Raw genomic sequence first — 22,279 nt, 5'->3', positions numbered from 1 at the left:
TATTTCATCTTCTCTTTCCCCCCCCGCCCCCAAACCCCCAACTCCGAATCTTTCATCCAAGTTTATCAACTCAACGTGTGCAAGTTAGGAATGTTTAAAACTAACAGTAAACTGAACACCAGAAAACATGCTGCTGTGCAGAGGGACCTGGGTGTCCTATTGCATGAGTCGCAAAAAGTTGGTTTACAGGTGCAACAGGTAATTAAGAAGGTGAATGGAGTTTTGTCCTTCATTGCTAGAGGGATGGAGTTTAAGACTAGGGAGGTTATGCTGCTACTGTATAAGGTGTTAGTGAGGCCACACCTGGAGTACTGTGTTCAGTTTTGGTCTCCTTACCTGAGAAAGGACGGAATTTAGAAGGATCCGGGGGCATCTTATAAAAACATATAAAATTATGAAGGGAATAGATAGGATAGATGCGGGTTGTTTCCACTGGCGGGTGAAAGCAGAACTAGGGGCATAACCTCAAAATAAGGGGTAGTAGATTTAGAACTGAGCTTAGGAGAAGCTTCTTCACCCAAAAGGTTGAGAATCTATGGAATTTGTTGCCCAGTGAAGCAGTTGAGGCTCCTTCATTACATGTTCTCGAAATAAAAATAAATAGTTTTTTGAAGAATAAAGGGTTATGGTGTTAGGGTGGGAAAGTGGAGCTGAGTCCACAAAAGATCAGCCATGATCTTATTTGTTTTTTATAAATTCATTTTTTTCCAATTAAGGGTCAATTTAGCGTGGCAATCCACCTACCCTGCACATCTTTGGGTTGTGGGGGCGAAACCCATGCAAACACGGGGAGAATGTGCAAACTCCACACGGATAACCCACGGGTAACTGAGAGTTATGGACGGTAATTAACAGCTTGAACACTTGTTTGAGGAGATTCTTGTTCCTGCAATGCCCCTCAGCCTCCCCAGCTGATAAACTGTGGAGTCAAATTAGAACCATAAAAGAGGCGGCACAGTGGTTAACACTGCTGCCTCACGGTGCCGAGGTCCCGGGTTCGATCACAGCCCCACGTGGAGTTTGCACATTCTCCCCCTCTCTGCGTGGGTCTCACACCCACAATCCAAAGATGTGCAGGGTAGGTGGATTGGCCACGCTAAATTGCCCCTTATTTGGAAAAAACTGAATTGGGTACTTTCAAATTAAAAAAAATTAGAATCATAAAATCTCTACATTGCAGAAGAATGCCATTCAACCCATCACGTCAGCACCAACCTCCTGAAAGAGCACCCTACCTGGCCCACTCCACCACCCTCGCCCCATAACCCCCCTAACTTGCACATCCCTGGACACAAAGGACAATTTTCTTTAATCATGGCAATTTTAAAAATCATGGCCAATCCACCAAACCTGCACATCTTCGGACTGTGGGAGGAAACCCACACAGACACTGTGCAAACTCCGCACAGACAGTCATCTGAGGCTAGAATTGAAGCATGGCTCCTGGTGCTGTGAGGCAGCAGTGGGTACCACTGTGCTACCCCACCTGCAGATAGTTTACTTTTAAGCTTTGTTTTAGACTTTTCCTTTGTCTCTTCTCTTTCTTAATCCAAGCTTTTCCTGGCAGCATGGTGGTGCAGTGGTTAGCATTGCTGCCTCATGGCGCCGTGTCCCAGGTTCGATCCTGGCTCTGGGTCACTGGCCGTGTGGAGTTTGCACATTCTCCCCATGTTTGCGTGGGTTTTGTCCCATTCTCCCCATGTTTGTGTGGGTTTCGCCCCCACAGTCCAAAAGATATACGGGGTAGGTGGATTGGCCACGCTAAATTGCCCCTTAATTGGAAAAAATGGGTACTCAAAATTTATAAACAAAAAAAAAAAACAAGCTCTTCCTATTACTCTTTCTGCACCGGCTTTGACACTTCTCTATCATTCCCAGAGTCTTTCATCAATCTTTAAATCACATTGGTTAAGGAATTAGACTGTTAGCCTTGTTGTTCGCCATGGTACCAGGGGCTGTGTTGTTCACCATGGTACCAGGAGCTGTATTGTTCACCTTGGTACCAGGAACTGTGTTGTTCACCATGGACCCAGGAACTGTTGTCCACCATTGTCTCAGCGGCTGTGTTGTTCACCATGATACCAGGAACTGTGTTGTCCACCATGGTACCAGGCACTGTGTTGTTCACTATGGTCTCATGAGCTGTGTTGTTCACCATGGCCCCAGGAAGTGTGTTGTTCACCATGGTCCCAGGAGCTGTGTTGTCCACCATGGTATCAGGAGTTGTGTTGTCCTGGCCACACAGTTATCAGCTCGCAGTGTCAGGGCAAGGAAAGTTCCAATTTAATAATTTAACATTCATGGCACAGGGTCATAAATTGATCTAATTATCTATTTTCGTCTTCATTTAGAACAGACACCTGTTGCTTGCTGTGGAGCCCTTGAACACTCTGCTTGAGCAGAAATGGGACAGATTTGCAGTCTATATGTTCACTGGCAGCTGCTTGATATATGTGTCATATGTGATCATTTTTACGACCATTTATTATGGTACCTCTCAAGTAAAGGTAAGTAGCTCCTCTACTTGCATTTCCTTTTTTTACATTTCCTTTTATAAGTTTAAAGTACCCAATTCTTTTTTCCAATTAAGGGGCAATTTAGCATGGTCAATCCATCTAACCTGCACATCTTTATGGGTTGATAAAATAGGACTGAGTCAGCACGGCTTCGTCAAAGGAAGGTCATGTCTGACAAATCTGTTCGACATGATGTGGAGATGCCGGCGTTGGACTGGGGTGAGCACAGTAAGAAGTCTTACAACACCAGTGTTTCAAACACTAGCTTTTGGAGCACTGCTCCTTCACCTGAGGAAGGAGCAGCGCTCCGAAAGCTAGTGTTTCAACAAACCTGTTGGACTTTAACCTGGTGTTGTAAGACTTCTTACTAAATCTGATAAGAGTTCTTTGAGGAGGTAACAAGGAAGTTAGACAAAGGAGAACCAGTGGACGTGATTCATTTAGATTTCCAGAAGGCCTTTTTCAAGGTGCCATATAGATTGTTAATAGGTTAGGAGCCCATGGTGTTAAGGGTAAGATCCTGGCATAGATAGAGGATTGACTGACTGACAGAAGGCAGAGAGTGGGGGATAAAGGGGTCTATTTCAGGATGGCAGCCGATGACCAGTGGTGTGCCTCAGGCTGGGACCACAGCTGTTCACAATATGCATTAATGGGCAGCACAGTAGCACAGTGGTTAGCACTGTTGCTTCACAGCTCCAGGGTTTCAGGTTTGATTCCCGGCTTGGGCCACTGTCTGTGCGGAGTCTGCACGTTCTCCCCGTGTCTGCGTGGGTTTCCGCCGGGTGCTCCGGTTTTCTCCCAGAGTCCCGAAAAACATGCTGTTAGGTCATTTGGACCCAATCTGTGTACCCGAAGAGGCGCTGGAATGTAGCGACTAGGGGCTTTTCACAGTAACTTCATTGCAGTGTTATTGTAAGCCTACTTGTGACAATAAAGATTATTAACTAATTAATGATCTGGAAGAAGGAACTGAAGGCACTGTTGCTAAGTTTGCAGATTATACAAAGATCTGTAGAGGGACAGGTAGTATTGAGGAAGCAGGGGGGCTGCAGAAGGATTTGGACAGGCTCGGAGAGTGGGCAATGAAGTGGCAGATGAAATACAATGTGGAAAAGTGTGAGGTTATGCACTTTGGAAGGAGGAATTTAGGCATAGATTATTTTCTAAATGGGGAAATGCTTAGGAAATCAGAAGCACAAAGGGACTTGGGAGTCCTTGTTCACGATTCTCTTAAGGCTAATGTGCAGGTTGAGTTGACAGTCGGGAAGGCAAATGCAATGTTAGCATATGTCAAGAGGGCTAGAATACAAGACCAGGGATATACTTCTGAGGCTGTATAAGGCTCTGGTCAGACCCCATTTGGAGGATTGTGAGCAGTTTTGGGCCCCGTATCCAAGGAAGGATGTGCTGGCCTTGGAAAGGGTCCAGACGAGGTTCACAAGAATGATCCCTGAAATGAAGAACTTGTCGTATGAGGAACGGTTGAGGACTCTGGGTCTGTACTCATTGGAGTTTAGAAGGATGAGGGGGGGGATCTTATTGAAACTTACAGGATACTGCGAGGCCTGGATAGAGTGGACGTGGAGAGGATGTTTCCACTTGGAGGAAAGGCTAGAACCAGAGGACACAATCTCAGACTAAAGGGACGATCCTTTAAAACAGAGATAAGGAAGAATTTCTTCAGCCAGAGGGTGGTGAATCTGTGGAACTCTTTAACGCAGAAGGCTGTGGAGGCCAAATCACAGTGTCTTTAAGACAGAGATAGATAGGTTCTTGATTAATAAGGGGATCAGGGGTTATGGGGAGAAGGCAGGAGAATGGGGATGAGAAAATATCAGCCATGATTGAATGGCGGAGCAGACTCGATGGGCCGAGTGGCCTAATTCTGTTCCTATGTCTTATGGTCTTATGGGGTCGAGACCCACGCAGACATGGGGAGAATGTGCAAACTCCCCACAGACAATAACCTGGGACCGGGATCAAACCCGGGTCCTCAGCGCTGTGAGGAAACAGTGCTAACCATTGCGCCACACTGCCGCCTCTAGACTTACATTTCTAAAGTACCTTGTACAACTTTGCATCATCCCAAATGAAGTACCCCAAAGACGTGCTTTACAGCAAATGAAGTACCTTTTGAAGTCTAGTCACTGTTGTGATGTCGGAAATGTGGCAGCCTATTTCCACACAAGCTCCCACAGACAGTAATGTGATAATGCCCAGATAATCAGTTTTTAATGGCGATAGTGAAGAATAATTATTGGCCAGAACACAGTGATCAATTTTGCTGTAATGCGGACTTCCGGTGGCGGCCACGGAGGGGTAGGTCGCACATTTGATAGGTCCCGCCTGTAACGGACTTTTGGACATTTTCCCCCTGTTTTATTTTGGATTTTATGGGATAAAGCAGTGAAGAGTGAGACAGTAAGGAGAAATCCCCCTCCGGTGTACGGAGAATTGGAACAGAAGTGGCCGTGTGAGACGCCAAAGTCCTACAAGGGAGACGCAAGCAGAGCTGGTAACACGGGACAGCATGGCGGAGAGCAAGGGCCGCGGGGAGACGGCACAGTGGTTGACGGAGCAGCTGGTGAAGTTTTTCGAGGATTGCTTCGCCAAGCTGAAGAAGGACACGCTGGACCCGATTAAGGCTTCGAGTGATCAAGTGGTTCAGAATCAGGAAACACACGGGAGAGCGATCCAAGAGGTCGAACAAAGGTTGTCCGAGCACGAGGAGTATATAACCGTGCTGGAAAGCAAGGTGGGGGTGATGAACGACCGCCAGAAAAGAATGCAGGCGAAACTGGAGGAACTGGAAAATAGGTCTAGGAGGCAGAATCTCAGAATTGTTGGCCTCCCTGAGGGCAGTGAGGGATCAGATGCGAGGGCCTATGTGATGGACATGTTGGAGAAGTTGATGGGGGCTGGGGCGTTCCCTCGGCCCCTGGAATTGGACAGAGCGCACAGAGCCGTCGCGAGGAAGCCCAGAGCGAACAAACCGCCGAGGGCCATGGTGGTACGTTTTTACCGTTTCATGGACAAGGAACACGTTTTGCGGTGAGCCAAGAAAGAACGGAGCAGCAAGTGGGAGAACTGTGAGTTGCGCATTTATCAGGACCTGGGAGCAAATTTGGCCAAGAGGCGAGCTGGGTTCAATTGGGCAAAAACGACCCTCTTTAAGAAGGGGGTGAAATTTGGGATGCTGTACCCAGCCCGTCTGTGGGTCACACATGAGGAACGGGACTTCTACTTTGAAACGCCAGATGAAGTAAGAAATTAAGCTGGAGGTGAATTAAAAGACACTTAAGCCTTGGAGAAGTACTGTGGCAGCGATTTGTGGTGCTGGATTGTAAACATTTAAGTTCATTCATTTCATTTTTTTTAAAGTAGCTCTATGTGAAATAATGGGCTGTGTGGATGGTTAAAGGTTGATCTGTCTCGCAGGGACCTTGTTAGAGGGGGGGGGGATGGGCTTTGAATTTAGTTCTGCTTTTTGGGTGACTATTTTTCTAAAGTGATTGCTTCTTCACTTTTTTTTCCTGTTGTTTGTTTACTGGGGAATGTGATGCTTTTAAAATGTTTATTTACGTGGGGGGGGAGAGGAGAGTACAATAGGGAGACAGACTGCTTGGTGCCAGGGGCGGGAGCTATCGAGTCAGCATGGGTCAGCTGACTCTCTGAAGCGCAGTGGGGGGTGGACAGGTGTTATGCTGGAGCTTGACTTGGGGGATTGGGTTTTTAGTGTTGTTGCTGGGGCGGAGGCGGGCGGGGGGGGGGAGATGCTTTGCTGACAGGGGATGAACTGTTACTAGGGGACAAATGGGAGGTCGGGAACGGCGACAGCCCGAGTGGGGGCTCAAGAAGGGCGCGAACTCGAGGCTGGCCTAAAAAGGGTGATGGCTAGTCGGCGGGGGGGGGGTTGCGTTGGAAGCCCCCCGTCCAGGCTGATCACATGGAATGTGAGAGGACTGAATGGGCCGGTCAAGAGGGCTCGCGTGTTCGCACATTTGAAGGGACTGAAGGCGGACATGGCAATGCTACAAGAGACACACCTAAAGGTTACAGACCAGACGAGATTGAGGAAGAGGTGGGTTAGCCATTTATGAGGCGGGTGTTAAGTAAGATCCCAGACTTAGAGTCACATAACCTGATCATGGGAGAGGACTTCAACACAGTCATTGATCCGGAATTGGACCGGTCAAAATCCAGGACAGGGAGGGGCCGGCTGCGGCAAAGGAATTGAAGGGTTTTATGGAACAGATGTGGGGAGTAGGCCCATGGAGGTTTGCATGGCCGAGGACGAAGGAGATTTCCTTTTTTTCACATGTCCACAAGGTATACTCTCGCATCGACTTTTTTGTTCTGCGCAGGCGCGAATACCGAAGGTGGTGGATACTGAGTATTCAGCAATTGCAATGTCGGATCAGGCCCCGCACTGGGTGGATCTATGATGTGGAGAGAGGGCAACGCGCGCTGTGGAGACTGGATGTGGGGTTGCTAGCGGACGAGGCGGTCTGTGGGCGGGTTAACAAGTCCATCCAGAACTACCTGGAAACAAATGATACGGGAGAGGTCTCTGCAGCGATGGTCTGGGAAGCTTTGAAGGCAGTAGTCAGAGGGGAATTAATCTCAATACGGGCCCACAGAGAAAAGGTGGAACGGGCTGAGAGGGATAGATTAGTGGAGGAGATACTCCAGGTGGACAGGAGATACTCGGAGGCCCCGGACGCGGGACTACTGAGGGAGTGGCGGAGGTTACAGGTGGAGTTTGGGCAGTTGACCACAGGAAAAGCAGTGGAACAGTTGAGGGAGGCAAGGGGGGCGATCTATGAGTACGGGGAAAAGGCAAGCAGAATGTTGGCGCACCAGCTCAGGAAAAGAGAGGCGGCCAGGGAGATAGGTAAAGTAAAGAGTAGAGACGGTAATACTGTCCTGGACCCAGCGGGGGTGAACGAGGTGTTTAAGGACTTTTATAGTAAATTATATGAGTCGGAACCCCCGGCTGGGGATGAGGCAATTTCTGGATCAGTTGAGGTTCCCGAGGGTGGAGGAGGACCTGGTGGAGGGGCTGGGAGCCCCAATTGAGATTGAGGAAATAATCAAGGGGCTGGAGGGCATGGAGTTGGGCAAGGCCTCGGGGCCTGACGGCAACCCGGTGGAATTATATAAGAAATTTTCAGAGATATTGAGCCCACTGCTGGTGAGGACATTTAATGAAGCAAGAGAGAAGGGAGAGACAATGTCGCGGGCCTCGATTTAATTGATCTTGAAACGGGAGAAGGATCCGGAGCAATGCGGGTCTGCAGTATTCCAAGTGGGGGGGCTGGCGGATTGTTGTTGTATGGTTGAGGTGTGAAAATTGGGCTGGGGGGAAATGTTTATTTTACCATGTTGGTGTCATTGTTTTTGTTAGTTATAAAAATTTTCAAATACTTTAATGAAATATTATGTTTTTTTAAAAAATGTTGCTCTAATGCCTTAGGATCTTTACTTTCCAGTCAAGAGCACAGGTGGGCACTTTGCTTGACATCTCGTCCAAAAGTCAACATATCCAACAGTGCAACACTCCCCCAGCACTACACTGACGATAGGAGTCTCAGTATAGATTTTGTGCACTTTTTTCTGGGGAGGGACCGGCATCTCTCTTGCAGAGTACGAGGCTGCAAACTTCCCTCTTAACAACAGGAATTCCTCTAGAGTCTGCCCATGGCACAAAGGACCAGAGGGGACTTCATGAGGGATAGGGCTGAGGTGACCCATCCAACTTTAAAGCAATGGGTCATAACAAAGCCTATCGGAAACAAACAGTTGCAATTTATGGTCATCCTAGGATAGAATCAAAGAAGGTTTATGCCACAGGAAGAAGGTCACAGTGCCCATCAAGTCTACGCCAACTGAAAACGTGCCACCCAGCCTAATGCTGCTTTGCAGCATTTGGTCCATAGCCCTGTAGATTGTGGCACTGTAGGTCCATATCCCGACATCTTGTAAATGAGTTGAAGGTTTCTGCCTCTACCACCTCTTCAAGCAGTGAGTTCCAGACCCTGACAACTCTCTGGATGAAAATCTTTCCCCATTTCCCCTCTTTGGGCAGCGCGGTGGCACAGTGGTTAGCACTGCTACCTCACAGTGCCAGGGACCCGGGTTCGATTCCAGCCTTGGATGATTGTGTGGAGTTTGCACGTTCTCCCCCCCCCCCCTCCTGTATCTACGTGGGTTTCCTCCAGGTGCTCCTTTTCGACTGTGGGAGGAAACTGATGTGCAGGTGAGGTGGAATGGCCATGTTCATTTGCCCCTTAGTGTCCAAAAGGTTAGGTGGGGTTACTGGGATAGGGTGGGGGAGTGGGCTCAGGTAGACCCTCTTTCTGAGGATCGGTGCAGAGTCAACGGGCCGAATGGCCTCCTTCTCCACTGTAGAAATTCTAAGATATAATCTTTCTACCAATCACTTTAAAACAACCCCCTAGTCACTAACCTCTCCGCTAAGTAAATAGGCCCTTCCCGTCCGCTCTATTCAGGCCCTGCACATTTGTATCATATTTGTAATAGTGAACATTTATATTTTCTGTCTCCTTTCAGACAAACACCACAACAACCACACCATGGCATCTGGGTGGACAAATTTTAGTTTTTTCATGGGCTGTTGTTTTATTTTTCCTGGAAGTAAGTATAACATTATTTATTGTAAGTTGTGCAACTTAACATGCAGGTACACCAAGCAATTCGGAAGGCCTATGGTAGGTTAGCCTTCATAGCAAAATGGTTGGAATACAGGAACAAGGAGGTCATGTGGCTTGAGATAGTGACCACGTCTGGCAGGTCCTGGAACAGTTTTAATCTCCTTACCAAAGAATTGATATACTGGCCTAAGAGGCAGTTGGGGGCGTTACAAGTCTCAGAACGAGGGGTTGGTCAAGACAAATGAGAAATCTGTTGACTTGAGTGAATAGAGGGAAGGAATAATCTTTCCCGGAAATCCAGGAGTACATTCAAGACTGGGATTTTCAGATTTTTGAGCACAAAAGGAATGATGAAGTATAGAGACCAGATAATTCTGCCATGACTGCAGGGATTCTATGGTGTGGAATAGGGGAGATAACCCAAGGAACCATATGGTCAATTCTTGCACTTATTTTGGCAATTTTGATTCTGTTCTGAAGTATATGGTGCCCTTAACCAAGTTGTACCTAGTTGTGTTGAACTGGTCTGTGGTAATTTAGTATATTTTGTGTTGCTGGATTTGGAACATTGAAAGTTTGATTGGTTATTTGGATAGGTAATTCTTTGTTTTACCATGTTCAGTCAAGTTTGGTCAAGCTGGTTTTGGCGAGCTGGGATAGTTTTCTGATACAGTGGCATCGTGAACTAGTAACCCAGAGGGCCTAGAGCAATGACCCAGAGGGAGGTGATCAAATCCAATGGTAACAATTCGCAAATGGTTAATGTTAAGTGGAATAAATCTAGAATAACAAGCTAGTCTTGTATTAGCAATGGTGATCACCAAGCTGGGGAATTATTGAAAAAATCCAACTGGTTCACAAATAGCCTTCAGGAAAGGAAAGCTGCCATCCTTAACTAGTCCGGCATCTTAAGTGACTCCCGAGCCGCATCACTCAACTGCCCCGCGAAATGGCCTACCAAGGCAAAGGCAGCTCACCATCATCTTGTCAACAATAATTGACAATAGACAATAAACAATGATTTCCCAGTGGAGGCAACATCGTAGAACAAAGAAAGGTACAGCACAGGAACAGGCCCTTCAAGCCTGTGCCAATCAGGATGTCCTAACTAAAATAAAAACTTCTGCCCCTACTCGGACCGTAATCCTCTAATTCCTCCCTATTCATGGACCCATATCCATATGCCTCTTAAATGTTGCTAATGTGCTGCCTCCACCACATCCTCTAGCAGCGCGTTTCAGGCACCCACCACTCTGTGTGAAAACCTTACTTCGCACATCTCCCTTAAACTTTCCCCCTCACCTTGAATCTGTGCCCCCTGTGTAACTGACACTTCCACCCTTGGAAAAAGCCTCTGACAATCCACCCTGTCTTTGCTTCTCATAATTTTGTAGACCTTTTATCAGGTCTCCCCTCAGCCTCCGTCTTTCCAGTGAAAACAATCCCAGTTTATTCAACCTCTCCACATAGCCAACACCCTCGAGACCAGGCAACATCCTGGTGAACCTTCTTTGCACCCTCTCCAAAGCTTCGGTGTCCTTCTGATAATGTGGTGACCAGAACTGCACGCAATACTCCAAATGTGGCCTAATCAAGGTTTTATACAGCTGCAACAGGATTTCCCAACTCCTGTACTCAGTGCCCCGGCTGATGAAGACAAGCCTGGCATATGCCTTCATCACCTTGGCCACCTGTGTTGCCACTTTTAGGGAACTGTGGACCTGCACGCCCAGATCCCTCTGTATGTTAATGTTCCCAAGGGTCCTACCATTTACAATATAATTCATACCTAGATTTGATCCTCCAAAATGCATCATGTGGATATACATTTTTAAAAGTTGCATTTGTTTATATTCACACAGAGTTGAGTTTTTTAAAAAATGAGTTGGGTTAGTTTTGTTGAGGTATTTGTTGTTTATTCGTGTTGCACTGTGTTGGTACATTCAATATCAAAGAACCCATAAAATATTATTTAATCTTGTAGTTGGTGCTGATAGCCCAGCTGAGACTTTCTCATCTGCAATCAATAATGACAGATGCCTGGTTCCACATCCTGTTGTGAGTATATGACCAAAATAGTACAAGATTCCCTTGCTGATAAAGGAATGGTAAAATTGAGTCCCACTCAAAGACTGGAATATATAATCTCGGCTGGCATAGGGAATGCTGCATCATCCAAGATGCATCCTTCACACGAGGCAAAAAGGAAGCCAGCTGGAGCCCTCTGGAGCAAGCAACCTGCCCAGATCATCAACATGGCATCTCACCATCTTTTATATTTGTTCTCACTGACTGTCTGCAATAGTTCCAGTTGGCACTGGATTCTTTAGAGTTTAGACAACCATCCTTTCAACCAAGGTCACGGAGTTGAAAGCCTCAGCACAAAAATCTAGGTTGACACTCTGCTGCAGTTCTGAAGGAATGCTGCACTGTCAGAAGTGTTGTCTTTTGTAAATAAAATAAATAAATAACCTTCATTTGTCACAAGTAGGCTTACATTAACACTGCAATGAAGTTCCTCTCCAAAGCCCCTAGTCGCCACATTCCGGAGTCTGTTCGGGTACTGAGGGAGAATTCAGAATTCTCAGCTGGTACGGGAATTGAACCCACGCTGCTGGCCTTGTTCTGCATCACAAACCAGTTGTCTAGCCCACTGAGCTAAACCAGCCCTGCTATTTAAAAAAAAATAATAATAATTTAGAGTACCCAATTCTTTTTTTCCAATTAAGGGGCACTTTCGTGTTGCCACTTCACCTGGCCTGCACATCGTTTTTGGGGGTGGGGTGGGAAGAGAGAGAGAGAGAGAGACCCACGCAGACATGGGGAGGATGCGCAAACTTCACATGGACAGTGACCCAGGGCCGGGATCGAATCCGGGCCTCAGTGCCGTGAAGTAGCAGTGCTAACCACTGCGCCACCGTGCCAACCTCGTGTTGTCTTTTGTATGAGTTATCTTCCCTCTCAGGTTGACAGAAAGGATCTTGTGGCCATGACGTGTGATCCAAAAGTGCCCTGGATCAATATTTAGCCCCCAATTAACACCGAAAAAAAAAAAATCTTCCAGTCTTTTTGTCTTGCTCTTTGATAGCTTACTATTAGTGAGTTGGTTGCCCAGTTTCCTACATTACAACAGCAACCACACCTCAAAAGTACTTCATTTAGCACTTTGGTTAGGTGGATTGGCCATGATCAATTGCCCTTAGTGTCCAAAATTGCCCTTAGTGTTGGGTGGGGTTACTGGGGTATGGGGATAGGGTGGAGGTGTTGACCTTGGGTAGGGTGCTCTTTCCAAGAGCCGGTGCAGACTCGATGGGCCGAATGGCCTCCTTCTGCACTGTAAATTCTATGACAATTCTATGATGATATAAATACAAGATCTATCTTTTCCTTTTCAGCATATTACAGGCTGGGTTGGCGGCCTTGGGCATCATATTGAACTGGACCGGTGTGGATCCCCATCTGGCAGTAGAGGTGGGGGCAATGGCTCTTGGCTGGATTAATATCCTGTACTACACACGGGGATTCCAGAGCATGGGAATCTACAGCGTCATGCTACAGAAGGTAAGAGTGAACTCCAGAACCAGGAATGTTCAGCAAAGGGAAGGCATATGAAGTGGTTTCCTCACACTGAGGAACCAAGGTAATAGAATTAAGCAAGGAAAGCTATTTGAAGGGGCAACACGATGGACTTCCAAGAGACAGAAGTGTTGGTGGAGAGGGAAGGGATTGAGTGATCGCAAGAAGGTGGGATATGAGAATGAGTCCACATTATTATGAACAACTTGCATGCATATTGCACTTTTGATAGAGGAAGGCAACCCAAAGATACCCTGCAGCAGAGTTATAAGACAAAAACTGAAACCGAGCCAAAGACATTAGGACAGGTACCCAAAATCGGCCACAGAGGAATATTTTAAGTAGTCCGTCAAAAGAGGTTTAAATTGGGAACAATGTTTAGAGCCTAAATTGCAGATGTCACAGCTGTCACAGCCAAGAGAGCAGGCTTAGAAACAGAGATCTTGAAGGGTTGTAGGAGCTACAGAGATTAGGATGGCCAAGGACATGGGGGGAATTTGAACGCATGATTTTCAAATTGGGGCAGTTCCCGGGCTGAAAATAGAAAAGCTTCCACATTTTTCAACATGGTTTAGCCAGCTTCAGGTATTGTGTTGTATATTGGAGTGCCAGCACATAATAATCTGTTCCCACAGCGAATTAAATGTTGGGAGACCTTTCCTCACAGCGGTTGCCTCTCCGTGTTTGGGTGTTACCTCCCCAGTACCCAGCATCCTGCAGCTGCAGATTAGCAAGTTCAAGTGAGATGATTGACTTGGTGGCAATCAAGAGCAGCCAAGGTCGACTGTTACTTAATCAAAACATTGCTTAATTTGCACTGTGCAAATAAACCATTCCCACTGCTTGGTTTCCGAATGTAATCAGGATTCTGTGAATCATTTCATAGTTTTTGCTTTCCCTCTTCCAGATTCTGCTAACTGATGTCATCCAATTTCTGACCGTCTATTCGCTGTTCCTAATCGGATTTGCAGCAGGTAAATTTTCTGTTACATGTTTGAGTTAGTTATTCCTTTTAGCATCCCACAGATTAAAACTGAACATCAGCAGCAAAAAGGGCAGCCACTGAATGCCACATTGACTGAAAGCAGGTCCCAGAAACCATTCCATTGCACATTAAAAGCCGGTGATTTACTGCATTTGAAAATGAAAACCGCTTATTGTCACAAGTAGGCTTCAAATGAAGTTACTGTGAAAAACCCCTCGTCGCCACATTCCGGCACCTGTTCGGGGAGGCTGGTATTTACTCAATCCCAACTCCATTGCCAGATTTCCATTCCAGCAATGGTTTGAAATGTTCACCAACTGAAAGATCCATCAGGATCGATTTTAAAACGAGCGTTCATGATTCTTCAGACAGCTTGCAGTTTTCGAGCCCTGGCCATCTCCATTTCAGAACGGACATCCAATCCCTCTGCTCCCCCACACCATCAGACGAGCCAGAAGAAAGCCTACTTTTTCCTGATGCAGAAACCCAACGAGTCCACATTCACTACCACCACCACCTGACTAAACCCAACTCATCAGGACTGGAGAGAATGCTGGACCTCATGACCAAATAGTATTGTGGGTACACCTACAGTAGATCATAGACTGCAGCGGTTCAAGGCAACTGACCCAACGTCAACTTAAGGGCATTAAGGATGGGCAATAAATGCTGGCCTTGCCAGCAATACCCACATCCCATAAGTTTATAAATAAAAAGAGCTTGTTATGTGACACCACTAGTTTTCTCCAGATAGAGGTGTTGCTATGGAGCAGTATGAGGGGTTGGGGTTCAGTTTCAATTTCACTTTCTTCACACAATGTAAATTCTGACACCAACAGCACTTGCCTCCCTGATTCAAGGATGCTCCAACAATGAAGAATGTAGCTCCTTCGAAAGCTTCAACACTGCAATGCTGGAGCTCTTCAAGTTAACCATTGGACTGGGTGATCTGGAAGTGCAAAGACAAGCAAAACACCCACAGCTCTTCCTCTTCCTCCTGGTGTTGTACGTCATTCTGACCTTCATCCTCCTGCTGAACATGCTGATCGCACTGATGGGGGAGACGGTGGAGAACATTTCCAAAGAGAGCAAGGTCATTTGGAAACTACAGGTATCATAAACTATATGCATCTCCCAACAACTTGACACCAGGTTTCTGCAGCTTAGGAGAAGCTTTACCTCACATCTGTTGTCCTAAAGGCATTGTCTCATGCTACAGGCAGCAGTTGCTCCCCAGTACCTTATTCAAGTGTTTCCCAAACCTGTGATCTCTACAAGGGCAGCAAGGACACCAACAATGCAAGTTCCCCTCCAAGACATGCACCATCTGGACTTGGAATGGTATCTCCACTCCTTCATAGTCACTTGGAACTCCATCTCCAAGAGTAATGGGGGTATAGCATGTGTGTACAGCACATGGACTGCAGCAGTTCAAGGTGGCAGCTCACCACCTTCGAGAATAATTATGGATGAGCAGAAGTAGGCAATCCAGTCCAAGGAGCCTGTTCTGTCATTCAATATGATCATGGCTAATCTCAAATGCCAACCTTGCCAGCAACACGTATACATCCCTTGGATTAGTAGAGAGCCTGAAAGGTAAACATTGCCAGGCATATTGAACCATACAGCAGAATCAAATCCGGCCTCTCTCAAAGTCCCTGTACTTCCAGCAAGTATCAGAGTGCACTGATCAGGAGTGGGAACTCCAGCCAGGTTACCCTATCTGGAACCCAGGGGCACCAAAGTTTATAGTTTCCTTTCCAATACCTTAACTGGGATCAGTTGAAGTAGCTCAGATCAAAACATGGGCCTTCAGGTAGGAGATCAAGGGCTGAGCGAGGACCCTAGTTTCTGCACAACCATGTCAGACCAGGCAGTGTATTTACCTACTCCTATGAGAGTTGACAGACATTAACCATACATTGAAATAGATCAGGTTACCGAGGGTGGGCAGAATCATTCGATTTTAAGATCAATCCTTGAGCAGAGGCTGCTCTGTTGCAACACCATTAACAATTGACAGGACAAAAAAAAATTAAAAATTTTGGTGGCCAGATTTATTTTCATGTAAAAATGACTTTAATAGGCCAATTCAAGAGCTGCATTGAAAGCACCATCTTTTCCCCAAAAGTCATCCCAAGTAACAACCAAGCATTTTTAATAAATTATTTCAGGGGATGGAGCATCACTCATTTATTGCCCATCTCAATTGTCCTCAAGCAGCTGACAATAAACTGCCTTCCTGAACTGCTGCAGTCTGTGTGGTCTCGGCCCACCCATAGTGCTGTTAGGAAGGAGTCCCAGGGATTGACCCAGCAACAGCGGAACAGTTCTGGGTCAGGATGGTGTGGGCTTGGAGAAAAACTATGCATCTGCTTCCCTTGTCCTTAGAGGTGATAGACGTCACAGGTTTGGAAGGTGCTGTCAAGAGGCTTGGTGAGTTGCTGCCATGCATCTTGTAAATGGTACATGCCAGCAGTGAAACAAATGGACGTTTTAAGGTGATGAATGGGCTACTTTATCCTGAATGGGGTTGAGCATTGTTGGAGCTGCACACATCCAGGCAAGTGGAGTGTATTCCATCCCTCTCCTGCCTTGTAGATGGACAGGCTTTGGAAGCCAGGAGACAAGCTACTCACCCAGCTTCTGACTTGTTCTTGCAGCCTCAGTATTTCTATGGTGATCCAGTTCATTTTTAACATTACTGAACGACCAGGTTACTAAAAATTCCTTTTGACTAGAACAGGTCCAAGTTTTTAACTGAGCATAGCTGGTTCTGCTTGCTAGATGAACACAGGAAGCAGAGTATAATTATTTTGCTTTGTTCTTTTCTCCCAATGCCAAAATTGATCAAAGAGAGCAAGGACCATTCTGAATTTGGAGAAGTATTTGCCAAAGTGTCTGAAAGAGAAATTTCGACTGGGAAAAGAATTGAACGGCAAGAGATACATCAGGTAAAATGAGATATGTATTTGTATAGCACATCAATCACTTTGAGTATGCTGCATTTCTTTTAAAGGGCAGCTTTGAATCTTCTCAAAGCCTCTCCTCTATCTCAAAGACACAAGTCAAGTGTGATGGAATGCATGCCACTTGCCTGGATGGGTGTAGCTACAATAACACTCCAGCAGCTCTGTACCATCCAGGATAAAGCTATCTTTACTATAGCAGTTGAATAGTTTCCTTTCTCCATATCCTAAAGGGGTGAGAATGCTATTGGAACGAGCAAAGAGAGGGAGAGATGAGCTGCAGGAAAATGCAGTTAGAACTGGGTGAAATTTTTCTTTTAATGAATTCTCAGGACATGGTTTGTTAGGCGAGTATTCTATTGCCCCTCACTAGTTGTCCTCTAGGTGTTGGCGAGCTGCCTTCCGTATGGCAAAGGCACTCTCTGCAGTGTTGTTAGGTCAGGTGTTCAAGAACTTCGATCCAGCAACAATGAAGGAACAATGCATTTCACAACCTCAAATTGCCCCAAAGCACTTTACAACCAACAAAATGTATTGTCACTGCTGTAATGTAGTAAACATAACCTTCAACTTGCACACAGAAAGCTCCCGCAAACATTATTGTGATAATAGCCAGATAATGTTTTTTGTGTTGCTTAAAGGATACATATTAGCTGGGACACTAGGCAGAGCTCCCTTGCTTTTCTTTGGAAATAATGCGGAGAAAGCCTCAGTTTAACATCTCATCCAAAAGACGGCACCTCAGGCAGTGCAGCACTCTGTCAGGACTGTACGCGCAAGTTGTCAGCTCTAATTTCTGTGCTCCAACTTCCCAGATCAAGACTCAAACCCACCCCCTTCTGACTCCCAATGCCAGTGCGACCAACTGAACCACGGCTTACTACGCTAATGGCTTCAATCAACCAGTTGGTTTTAATTCAAGTTTATAATTTCTCAAATCAGGATCAATGAAGTTAACTGGACAAAGTGGAACACTAGTTTAGCTCGTATCCATGAAGACCCAGGAGAGGAGCAAGGTAAATTGTTAGCTTTGGTCAGGTGGCTGACCTCAACTGATGACAATGATTGAGCCACATTTAATAAAACACTTATGAACATGCATAAATGCCATTGTTTAAGTTGTAAAGAGATCTTTGCTTTATCAGTAGGAGACAAGAGTACAACAAAGGTTCTTATGCCAAACCTTTATAGAACACTGATTGGCCAACTCTTTCATATTCCGAATAACCACATCACCCTGTTTGATTCAAATTCTAGCTAATTTTAAGTGAAATAAATGCTTTAGAGACATGATAGTGCAGGGGTGGGCAACTTCCGGCCCACAAGACATAATGATGACCACTTTCCACGCGCAGATTCCACCGATTTCCATCCGAATGTTGTTTCCCTACTGGGATGACATAAGTGATGAGCATGGAAAGTGAAGGGAGATGCATTCTGATTGCTCACAACATTGACGGAGAGTGTTGTGCACTCCCTCTGCATCCAAAATGTAAACATTTTTTCTGTTTTTATCATTTGAAGTTGATAATAGTTCTATTAACACAAATGATTAACTAGTTATGAAATATTCAACAAATATTAAATGTATTTAATCTGGTAGATAGGGTCATGGTTAGTGAACAAGCCCGATTTCAATCTTGCAGACTGCTGAGATGGAGATGGGCCACTCATGCGGATCACTCACTAGCCTAGGTTTGACCATTACTGTCCTAAACGTGTTATATAAATGAAGATCTATTTGTCAAATATGTCAAAATCTCCTCCATAAGCAATCAAAGTTTACTGGCTTATCAGAGACTAATTTTTTAAAAATTGACATTATTTGTTTTCTAGAAGGAATGGTTCCTGAAAACCCAGATGAAACGCATATGTGGCTACCTTCAAGGAACAACTCGCATAGAAGTAAACATACTCACAGAAAACCACTAAATATCTGGAGCAAGAGGCTATCAAACCTTGGCTTCGCAGGTATAGCACACAGGAAATCAAGGCAGGCGGATGTACAATCAGAGATGGTGATGGTTTCTGAACAAGGTACGCCATTAACGTTGGGAACTACAGATTGCAATGAAGCAGACGGCGAGGTCAAGCGAAGTGGAGACTCAATGATTTAACCTGTTTATGGTGGAACGGTGCCACCTATTTGATCTCACTCATCACCGAGAACTTGACCTTCTGGCTGTCAGCTACATCATGAATTCAAGCCACATTTTTGTGCCTTGAACACTTGTTCCTGGTTGACACTCCAGTTCAGCACAGAGTTAGTGTCCCACTGTCAACTGCCAAAAGAGACATTCTGTTCAGCAGGATGTTAAGGATCCAAGGGCATTATTCAAATATCTGGCAGTTCTCCGGGCATCCTGGCCACATTCCTCCTCAAACACCACAACCAAAAAACAAACTGCTGCTCTCTTTCCACACTTCACTGCATCTGATTTTCTAAAAAGAAAAATGTTTTGATGATATGGAATCCGCTGCTTGAAATGGTAGCAGAAGCAGCCTCAATGGTAACATTCAAAATGCAACTGGATATCAACTTTAAAAGAACTTTGGGGAAAGAGCAAAGAAGTGGGACAAATTGGATCACTCTCAGAGCTGGCATAGGTACAGTGGCTGAATGGCCCCATTCTGTGCCCTATGATTCTAGCTTATTGCTGAATATGCTTTGGCGGTATGCTGTACAACTGCAAGTCTATTTTTCCTGCACTTACTGATGAGCTGAACCATTTGATATTTAATATTTGACCACTTTGAACCACCACAATAGTGTTCAATATTTACACCGTGCTTATGGGATAAATAAGGTTTAATGATTTAAAAATATCACAAATGCTTTAATCACATGAAATTATTCATCTTCAAGGACTATGATCATTCGGGAAGAACATGTTTTTAAAAAAATAAATTTAGATTACCCAATTATTTTCTTTTTCCCCCAGTTAACGGGCAATTTGGCGTGGTCAATCCACTTAACCTGCACATGAAAATGAAAGAAATGAAAATCGCTTATTGTCACAAGTAGGCTTCAAATGAAGTTAGTGAAAATCCCCTAGTCGCCACATTCCGCCGCCTGTTCGGGGAGGCTGTTACGGGAAACGAACCGTGCTGCTGGCCTGCCTTGGCCTGCTTTCAAAGCCAGCGATTTAGCCCTGTGCTAAACAGCCCCACCTTTGGGTTGTGGAGGTGAAACCCACACAGACACGAGGAGAATGTGCAAACTCCACACGGACAGTGACCCAGGGGCGGGACTCGAACCCGGGTCCTCAGCGCCGTAGTCCCAGTGCTAACCACTGCGCTACGTGCCACCCCAAAACATGTTTTTTTTTTAATAAAAGGCACTGTCCCTTCAAGGGTTAAAGCAAGGACTTGGATTGTTGCAGTTTCTGGAAAAGACAGAATTCTACAAGAAAAGGTAATTAAGCATTTTTAAGGACACTGGAAACCTCTTGACCCCAGTGGACAGTTTACAGAAGGATCAAGTGGCGGTTTGTGGCTTTGAAAAAAAAACCCCACTGCTTTGGAAAACTGCTTGGGTAAAGGAGGCTCCGGACCCAGTCAAACAAAAGGTGAATGGAGGTTACTGTGAAGTCGCTCTACATCTTGAAATCAACCGACTACAATTTTTAAGTCCGCTTGAAAACTAATGCAAGATTCTCCAATTTTTTCCACAGATAATGCTGAGTGAGCTGACACCCTTTCAAGGAGTGCATCTTTTTTTTCCCCCTTGAACCATTGACTTCCATGACAATTCCTCTACTTGATTTTGCTTGTGGGGGGGGGGGGGGGGCACAGTTAGGGTATTTTGAAATACTTCATATTTCATACTGTATGTTAATAAGCTTTGCTTCTGCTTGCCAATTATTAGTTTATTATAAAACCAAACTGTTGGACTTCCGGTGACGGCGGGCGGGAGGCGGCCGCACAATGGAGGGCTCCCATTCGGGAACAGCATTTTCGGGGCTTTAAGCCCGGTCCCAGGATCCACGGAGGCGGCAAAAGCAGGGAGAAGGCACGGAGAAGAAAAATGTCGAAGGTGAGCAAAAGAACGTCCATAAGGAAAACAGCTGAAGGTCCGTTGGGGAGTGGAAAGGTCACCTCGGAAAATGGAGGCTGGAGCACCAGGGGAGGCCGCATTGCTTACGGTTGAAGAAATAACTAAGGTGATGGCTGTGGAATTCGAAAGGCAGTTTACAAAATACATGGAGACAATGAGGAAGGAGATGAGAGGTTTTGAGTGTGCTGGTGGAGGAGGCGATTTCCCCGGTGACGGCGGTGGCGAGCGCAGTGGCGGAGGTGCGCTGGCCAAGGGGAGGCGCTGAAGGAAGTTGCGGAGACGTTATTGCAGCACGGTGATCAACTTGCCTCGATGGGGAAGGCGATGCAGAAGGTGATGGACATTCACAAGGATCTGCGAGGAAAAATGGAAGACCTGGAAAACAGATCCAGGCGACAAGAATTTGAGGACTGTATTTTCTTCTTTTTTGTTTCACCGCGTGCGGGTGTATGGGCTAAAGGAGCCAATGTTGTATATATTTGGACAAGGGAAGCGATGGGACTTTCACTCGAAATGAGGGCTCTTTGGGGTGTAGGTGGCTATGCGGGATTTGTGTGCTAAAAGGGGATTTCTGGGCTTTCCTGGGGCCGGGCAAGGGGGAAAGGGGACCCGGGCAGGGGCCTCCACGCTGGCTGGTTTAAGCCAGCCAGTGAACGGGAGTGAGGTGGGGGGGGTGGGGGGCTGCGGCCATCGGAGCCTGGCAGAACAGGGTCCGAGTGGTCTAGCTGGGGTGGAAAGTTGGGGGGAAGGAACGGAGGTTGGGGAGGAGTTTTACAAGAGGCAGTGGACGGGAGGAGTTGGAGACTGGGGGGGGGTACAACTCTTGGGCATCATGTACAGTACTCTTTCGGAGGTTGGATGGCGTTGAGTGGGGCGGGGGGGGGGGGGGGGGGAGCGGACTCTATAGGTTAATGGTGGCCATGGGCGGTCCCGGACTCCTTTTTCTCCTTTGTTTTTTGTTTCCACCGTGGGAGGGTTTGTTTTATTGGATGCATATATTGACAGGTGGGCCGTTGTTTGGGGTGGTGGGAGGATGGTATTGTTGGTATTGTTAAGGGGATTGATTTTGTATTTGTTACCGTTTACTGTTTGTGGGTGGGGTGTAAATTTTGAAGGAAAATGGAGAATAAACATTTTTTAAAAAATAAATAAAACCAAACTGTTTATTGAAGAAAGCTGGGCATTGAATGGTCATTCTGAGAGTCATAGAAAAGCACAGATTTGGCCTTATGAAATCATTTAAATATATGTTGTGGCCCATGGGGTAGTGACAGTGACATAAAATATACACTATGGCTTCAACTCAGTTAAAGTATCCTTGCTGTGGTGCATAACAGTACTGCCACATTCAACACTGAGTCACACTAACCAGGAAAATTGTATATTGGTCTGTGTTGCTCTCAAAAGGTGGTAAAGGAAGGCAGTAGCATTAGTTTAAGATCCTTACTGGGACAGGAGAGGGGGAGTTAGCTAGTCAGAGTTTCTGCTGTCATCACTGG

General features: G+C 46.0%; 1 protein-coding gene across 1 annotated transcript in view; it reads left to right on the top strand.

Annotated features, from left to right (window-relative positions):
- Positions 1 to 20,507, top strand: part of LOC140386994 (transient receptor potential cation channel subfamily V member 3-like) — a 40,687-nt gene extending 20,180 nt beyond the window's left edge. The window contains exons 8-16 of the mRNA XM_072469953.1: positions 2,352 to 2,507; positions 9,093 to 9,176; positions 11,178 to 11,251; positions 12,589 to 12,754; positions 13,677 to 13,743; positions 14,594 to 14,865; positions 16,611 to 16,708; positions 17,666 to 17,739; positions 18,560 to 20,507. Of these exons, the coding sequence (XP_072326054.1) occupies positions 2,352 to 2,507; positions 9,093 to 9,176; positions 11,178 to 11,251; positions 12,589 to 12,754; positions 13,677 to 13,743; positions 14,594 to 14,865; positions 16,611 to 16,708; positions 17,666 to 17,739; positions 18,560 to 18,840 (1,272 nt within the window). The 3' untranslated portion in view covers positions 18,841 to 20,507. The remainder of the gene's footprint in view (positions 1 to 2,351; positions 2,508 to 9,092; positions 9,177 to 11,177; positions 11,252 to 12,588; positions 12,755 to 13,676; positions 13,744 to 14,593; positions 14,866 to 16,610; positions 16,709 to 17,665; positions 17,740 to 18,559) is intronic.
- Positions 20,508 to 22,279: the final 1,772 nt, after the last annotated feature.

The sequence above is a fragment of the Scyliorhinus torazame genome, chromosome 12, assembly GCF_047496885.1.
Source record: "Scyliorhinus torazame isolate Kashiwa2021f chromosome 12, sScyTor2.1, whole genome shotgun sequence".
NCBI classification, from domain to species: Eukaryota; Metazoa; Chordata; class Chondrichthyes; order Carcharhiniformes; family Scyliorhinidae; genus Scyliorhinus; species Scyliorhinus torazame.
This window is presented reverse-complemented; position numbering and strand designations above follow the sequence as displayed.